This window comes from Stylophora pistillata, chromosome 1, assembly GCF_964205215.1.
Source record: "Stylophora pistillata chromosome 1, jaStyPist1.2, whole genome shotgun sequence".
NCBI classification, from domain to species: Eukaryota; Metazoa; Cnidaria; class Anthozoa; order Scleractinia; family Pocilloporidae; genus Stylophora; species Stylophora pistillata.
In genome coordinates, this window is record NC_142519.1 from 26,599,686 (window position 1) to 26,606,968 (window position 7,283).

At 35.6% G+C, this 7,283-nt stretch overlaps 1 protein-coding gene across 1 annotated transcript; it reads right to left on the reverse strand.

Moving 5' to 3' along the window:
• Positions 1-1,630: 1,630 nt before the first annotated feature.
• LOC148741871 (uncharacterized) lies at positions 1,631-3,772 on the reverse strand. Its single transcript, XM_088746907.1, has 5 exons — positions 3,557-3,772; positions 3,334-3,432; positions 2,784-2,957; positions 2,317-2,412; positions 1,631-1,771 (listed from the first exon to the last, which is right to left on the reverse strand). The coding sequence occupies exons 1-5, from the start codon at positions 3,698-3,700 to the stop codon at positions 1,631-1,633; spliced, it is 654 nt and encodes a 217-aa protein (XP_088603033.1). The 5' UTR covers positions 3,701-3,772.
• Positions 3,773-7,283: the final 3,511 nt, after the last annotated feature.

The following is a 7,283-nucleotide window of genomic DNA, read 5'->3' on the forward strand; positions in this document are numbered from 1 at the left end:
GCAACATCAATTTATTTTCCAAGAAAAGTTCTCTGCAGTTCATTGGTGGAACATGACTGTCTATTACTGAACAGACGTACGTCAACATCAAATTATTTGTCAAGAAAAGTTCTGTGCAGTTCATTTGTAGAGTACTGTCCATTGCTGAACAGACGTGCGTCAACATCAATCTATTTGTCAAGTAAAGTTCTGTGCAGTTCATTTATAGAGCACAAACGTCTATAGCCGAACAGAGGTACGGCGACACAAATCTATTTGTCAAGTAAAGTTCTCTGCAGTTTATTTATAGAGCACAAATGTCTATGGCCGAACAGAGGTACGGCGACACAAATCTATTTGTCAAGTAAAGTTCTCTGCAGTTCATTTATAGAGCACAAATGTCTATAGCCGAACAGAGGTACGGCGACACAAATCTATTTGTCAACTAAAGTTCTCTGCAGTTTATTTATAGAGCACAAATGTCTATAGCCGAACAGACGTACGGCAATATCAATTAATTTGTGAAGAAAAGTTCTCGGCCGTTCATTTGTAGAGCAAAAGTGTCTATTGCTGAACAGACGTACCGCAATATCAATCTATTTGTCAAGTAAAGTTCTTTGCAGTTCATTTGTAGAGCATAACTGTCTATTACTGAACAGACGTACTGCAACATCAATCTATTTGTCAAGTAAAGTTCTCTGCAATTCATTTGTAGAGCATAAATGGACGGAATCAGAAAGTCTGGAGCTCGATACATTCTAGGAATCAGGTTTTTCTCTTTTCTCCCATGTTCGTTACGAGAGGAATAATGACGTCTATCTATTACAACCACAAGTGATCATTGTGTTTTGGGTGACAACTTTGTCGTTCCTTAATAGATATTTCGAGATGTTTACGTCTGAACCCCGACTTCCTACACATGAAGAAGACCCAGTGATATTTGTATTAACCAATCTCAAGATCATCCCTTCTATCACATATCCCTGGTATACTACTAATTAGTGAAGAAAAACTAACTTTATTTTTTCTTTTCCTGATAGTTTATTGTTAATTTAACAACAACGCGTTCACGATTGTATCCAGCATTACCTTGTTACAGTATTATCTGTTACAGATATACATATCCACTGATCCTCCTCAGTAACAAAATGATAATCTCAATATGGACTTACTAATCCTATAAGTACTATTGAATAAAGGCTGATAGTTTTTAAAGAAACTGTTTGGGGCTGCGTCGGTGGAGGTAACGAAATAATTTGAGTATATCAACAAAGTTGAAATGGTAAATTGGCCACCGTTACGATTATAAAAGCTGACGTTTCGAGCGTTAGCCCTTCGTCGTAACGGTGGCCAATTTACCATTTCAACTTTGTTGATATATTCAAACTATAAGTACTATAATGAGTGCACTTTAACACTCACGCAACACGCAGGTGTCTCTTAACGTAAGTCTGATTTAAGATTAAGAAAAATGCTAAATCCTAAGAAGAGAGTTTTCTAATGAAGATTTTAAACTAAGTATATGCATGAACTATAATGAAGACACTACTTCTACCGAAAGTTTCTATTACTATATTACTTAGATTCTTAAACGATTCTTAAAATTTTCTGTTATTAAAGTTTGCAATATCTGTAATAATTTAGTACTCTACTATGGAAGGACAAGTTGGTTTCTGGTTGCATTAGCTCGCCACAAGCACTGATTCAAAACCTCTTGGATAACATCTTTCAAGGTGTAGAGGATGACATAGTTACGATACCTCTTCACCATGTCGTCAGTAATTGTTCCGGTCTGAAAAATAAAAGTTAAATACTTAATTATCTATCACAGAGATATATCTTGAACCTGGAACCACATTAGTGGACATATACATATTGATAGTCGTTAGACTTTATCATACTTAAGTACAACGGGTTGATTATCCATTAATTATCTGTTACAGAGATATTTCTTGAACCTGGAACCACATTAGTGGACATATACATATTGATAGTCGTTAGAATTTATCATACTTAAGTACAACGGGTTGAGGTATGAAAGCGTATCATTATTATTAGCTGTAGTCTTTACAAATTGAACAAAAAGAATGTGGATGACGATACGGTACTGCTCTTTTCTTTTGCTTGGTGCTCATACTAGGGCTCGTATTAACTATGATCTCGAAGCAGTGGAGTTTTCTATTCACCTTTTCAATGAGCCCATTCCACCTTCCCCCATTGGGATGGTAAAATTCTTAATTTCTCTTCTCATTAGGCTCATATTTGCGTTCTATAGTATGTCTTTACATGGTAAGAACTTTGAAAAATCGTTCCACTGAATGAAAACACGCAACATACCACAAAGTTTGTCAAATAATTTCGAGATTTCTGGTCCAGGTTTGCCTCAGGAACTGATGTGGGTGTCGATGGTACTGGATATGAATTCTTCCTTAGCTGAAATTTTGGCAACAAAGTGTATCATTAGGACATTTGAATCATATGAATTTTTCTCGGAAACGTAAGCAAAACAATGACATTAGCTACTAAGAATTTAATAAGTCTGTCCTGACGTAAAAATAAATAAGTAAATAAGTAACTAAATAGGTAAGGAATGAACTTTCAGAGGCAGAACAGACACACAATTAGGAATAGAGGGTTCGACAAATTTTACTTCAAGTTCTTTAGTTCGCCACGAATTCGCCACGAAAAGAAACAAACCTTTATTTCGTCTATTTTTGTTTTTATGTTTGTTTGCTTGTTTTTTTTTTTTTTCAAGTTTCATAACCCCTATGCTTGTTGATAAAAATATCATTTCGCATTCTCACCACATGGCGCAATCTCATCACCGTGTTGTTCAGGTGCTGGCTGACGTTCAAGAGCAGATCTTTCAGCATCTTGTTCTGGGGTGTCTGTGCTACTTCATAGGAGTACGCCATGAACACTGGATTCATGAAGCTTTTCATCTTGGCATAAGCAATGGTAAGGTTGTCTTTTCTTTGCTTTAAAGAGAGAAATGTCCAAAGCAATAAGCTTTTTTTGTAGTTCCATAACCCTTACCTAAGTAAAAGGCTTGTCACCCATAGAGCGGACAGGTATCAAAAAGTTACGGATACTCCCTTTGTGTTCTTCAGTATTTTTGTTGTTTCTGTAAAGTTATGCTTAGGCGGTGTTGTTGGGAATACTTACCAAAAGAGTTCTGCCTTATTCGGTATGTTGTTGGGAATACTTACCAAAGGAGGTCTGCCTTATCCGCCTTAGGTTTGAGGGTATTTTGCGATTGGGTTTCGAAGGTAAACAGAATAACATTGTTTTTACAACTTATAACATTTACCACCTCGTTATATACTGTAAATCATACACTGTACAAGGAAGTACCTTGTTTGAGTCGCAAACTTGCGTGTTGGCATCTCCAAGTCTTTGAGCGGTCTCGCTTAAATCATTGTTTGAGGCTATGAAACTGTAGACGTTAAGCATCTGTAAAATATAGATTTGAGTATAGATGAACGTTTTCTTGAGTTAGGTAACTAGAATACGAAATAAATTACAGAAATCTCAAAAATTGCGTAACATTAATGCGGGAAAAACTCATACATTTTACCTCTTTGGTAGCGCTAGCGCGAGAGGGTTCCAAGAAAATTCGCATGATGATTTCCACACTTGAATACCTTGCCGCGAAACCAGTCGAGCTTAGGACCGTTAATGTAAACATGGCAGCGAACAGGAACCCACACTTGAATGCCATTTCAATATTGTCTGGACAATAAATAGAAAAAGATAACTAAAAAATGATATAGAAATTCGAACCTGTCTGATAATTTATAATAATAATTTATTGACTTATATTGCACAATTATCAATATAAAAGTTTTCAATCACCCATTACAATTAAATGTTAAAAAATTCAACTCTACATAGATAGCAAAAACTAAATATAAAAATGTTCACTAAGAAGATGCAGAAATACAAAAATTACATACAAAGAGTTAAAAAGCTTTTGCAGGTAAAAGGTCTTAATGGCTTTCTTTAACTTGCTCTAAAATTGGATATTTAAGTCACTGGATATTTAAGTCTAAGTCAAGCCATGAAATAAAGGGATATGTTATTTATCTCATAAGGGGAAGTTTAAAGGCCCACATTTTGAATAGCAACCTTTCGAAATCGAGACGCCATATTAAACCCTGAAAAAGTTGTTTTGCTATAATTCTTTTTTTAAAGAATAATATGTTCCTCTTTGATTGATTAAGGCGATGTTTTTGTAACTGTCATTTTGGTTTTTCACTCCAGAGTAAGTTTCAAGTTAAAGAGAAGGGTTTGTTCAAACGTCCGTACCAATGATCTTGCAATTTATCCCCAAAAATCAGCCTATTTTTTATTGCACTCTTCCTTTTTATTCTTCTTCAAGGTAAATTATGTAAAATTTGGCCACAAATGGTCTAGCAATGCCCAAGTTTTATTTTCCTTTTCTTTTTAAATTTCTTCAAGGTAAATTATGTAAAATTGGCCACAAATGATCTTGCCTTAGATCCCTGAATATCAGCCTATGTTTTACTGTCCTCTTCCTTTTAAATTTTTCTTTAAGGTGAATCATGTTAAAGTTGGCTCAACGCTTCCAATCAGTTTCATCAACAGTTAAAATATACCTACACAAACTGTAGAGGTCTCTTTACTCACCTTACACGGTCTTACTTCGTAGATGATTTTTTTTCTGTTGAAGTCCAGTTTGTGTTAGATTCTTGAGAGTTTGTGTTTTCGATCGCTGGCGCCCGCCTTTATACAAATTGGGCAGGAAGCAGTTTGGTAGGTTCTGCATCATCTTTTCTATAAAGAACTAGTGGGTGTTTACCTTGAAGCCTCTTCCTCACTCACTCACTACCCTTCTGGAGAAATTTTCAACTCTTCCTGAACAGGCATTCAACGTTCTCGATATTGACGCCATACCAAAAACGTGAGTCGATAAGGAATAATTTCAAACTTTACGAAAATGAAGCTTTTATATGAGTCATAAGGCGAAATGTTACCACTCTGTATTGGAAGTAGCGATGGCCGACGCTGAGTGGAACATTGTATACATGATGGTATTCAGAACAGATAATTTCATCTGTTCTATTTATGTTACCTGTTACCCTCATCTTTGTATTAATCAAGCCGCTGCAAGACGGCCTTAGACTTGAGGATTTGGAAGAGATTTGGGATAATGCATGTAATCGTTCTCTTCCGCAGTATAGATACAATTAATTTTAAGCTTCGTGATCATGCATAATCGCAGATTTCCTTTTCTCGCAGAGGGTCCAATATTATCCTCATAAAAGGAAATAACTTTCAGTTTTCATACGTGGGTAATGTTCCCCTTATATGATCGCTCACGAGAGGACTTCAACTGACTGAGAAGCTTGCAGTAGTTTAAATGATCATGTCGAAGACTTATCAGTTGATCATGGAAACTTAACTCTATCAAATCTGTTCAGCCCTACGCTTTCTACATTTCATTGAACTAGGAGAAAAAAAAATCTAGAAAGATCCTAGAGGCTTATTTCAAGAAATTTGTTTTATGCTGATTTGGAGTTACCAAACTCCAATTTTCATTTGGCAGTCATTGTTTACAGGACTAGTACATTTATGGGCATGCAGTTGATAATATCTAATCTAAACTGGCAACTCGTCATCGTTTGACCTTAGAGGTAATTCGTAGAGAGACGAGAGTACTGTTAACTTAACACCTGACTTACTAATAAACGGGACTGAGTGACAGCTTTTGTCTGGTAAACCTTTGAAATCGTATAGAAAAGCACTAAAAGGAAAAGAAATACATGGTAAAGCCGCTGATTATCATATAATTTTTATTAATATAAGGAATAAATGGTTCCTTCCTATTTGACGGGATCCATTTATTTTTAAACCAAGGGAAGTAAATTGATCGAGATCCTTCACATATAGGCTTTTCTCTTCCCAGTTAACCAGTTTGTATTGTACTGTATTTCGCTGTCGTATATTGCTCTGAATTTTGGATGTGTGACGCAGAGTATGGTTTAGAGTCACAGCTATCATGACCTATTTGTGAACAGAAAGCTCAAATATGATATTGAACAACTCGTTTGAACGAAATGTATGATACTATGTTACGAAATTGTGGAATACTATGGCATTGACATAGACAACTGAGTCAATTTTGCTTTTTAGACAGCATTAAACAAAGGAATTTTTATGGAATTGTGGGTGAAAATGTACCGAATTTTAAGGAACAACTGCTGTTACATTTTTTCTCGCCCACGAAGAAGCGTGTTGGTTAGTTCATTCGGTTTTACTTGTACATTGGATATGTTGTCGATATAGAAATATACGAGATGGAATGATCAAAAATCTACTGAGGTTTTTGTGTCAAGAAAAACATAAAAGCTAGCTTAAAGAATGATAGTTTAAAGTTGTGATTACGGAAGGCTCCCGGTTTTTTCGCATTATTGCGGTTGTTTATAAAATAATATTATGTGTTTAACATAATGAAAATGGTGTACACTAGTGAGATTTAAACCTTTTTGACTTTGTTCGAACTTGAAAATGATTCTGTTCCGTAATTTTCTTAAATCCAATTTTAATTAGTGTTGTTTGTTAAACGAATGAAGAATGAAGAAATTGTTTATATACAGTGATGAATATATTACCAATAACAAGTAGAATCACCGTACAAAGTCGTTCCATATCATTTGACGAAATGTACGTATATCTGCCATCAAACAGTAGCTGTAAATCATTGATAAATGGAAAGACTTAGCCCAACTTTATTTGCGAGCAATTCTCTTTTTTGAAGCTAGTTTTGGATCAAAATTCTCAAGGAATTACATGCTTTAATTCCGTTCCGTAAGCATAACTGACAGTGCAGAGCATACATGTAAGTGTTGATAGAAACGGTCGTCGCCGTTGCTGTATGTAAAGTATACATCCGCTATCAAACGGTAGCTGCATACCATAATTAAGGGCGAGGAATTGGCCCAACTTTCTTCGCAAGCAATTATCATTCTTTAGACTAGTTTCGGATCAAAATCCTGAGGAAATTTCACGCTTTCATTTCGTCCCGTAAGCGTAAGCGGTGGAAGAAGCGACTGTCGCCGTTACCATGATATTGATTTAAGTTTGAGTTATCTTCAGTTCTCTCAACTATATCCATACTAAATACCCAGAGCGAGGCACACTATTGATTGGCTCCAAAATTTATTATAATGCGATTTCTGTTAGGATCCAGTCACACTGTGCCTGTTGGAAGTGGCTGACGCGCTGAACAGTATTTTAATAAGTGACTGTTATGGATATTTTTAATCAAGATAAGTCTGATC

What these genes read in the sequence shown, in the direction of transcription:
- LOC148741871 (XM_088746907.1), bottom strand. Translation starts at nt 3,700, where the DNA reads ATGGCATTCAAGTGTGGGTTCCTGTTCGCTGCCATGTTTACATTAACG. An exon ending in AAGTTTGCGACTCAAACAAG is followed by an intron (nt 2,958 to 3,333) that starts GTACTTCCTTGT and finishes CTCTCTTTAAAG; the next exon opens with CAAAGAAAAGACAACCTTAC. An exon ending in ATTATTTGACAAACTTTGTG is followed by an intron (nt 1,772 to 2,316) that starts GTATGTTGCGTG and finishes TTTATTTTTCAG; the next exon opens with ACCGGAACAATTACTGACGA.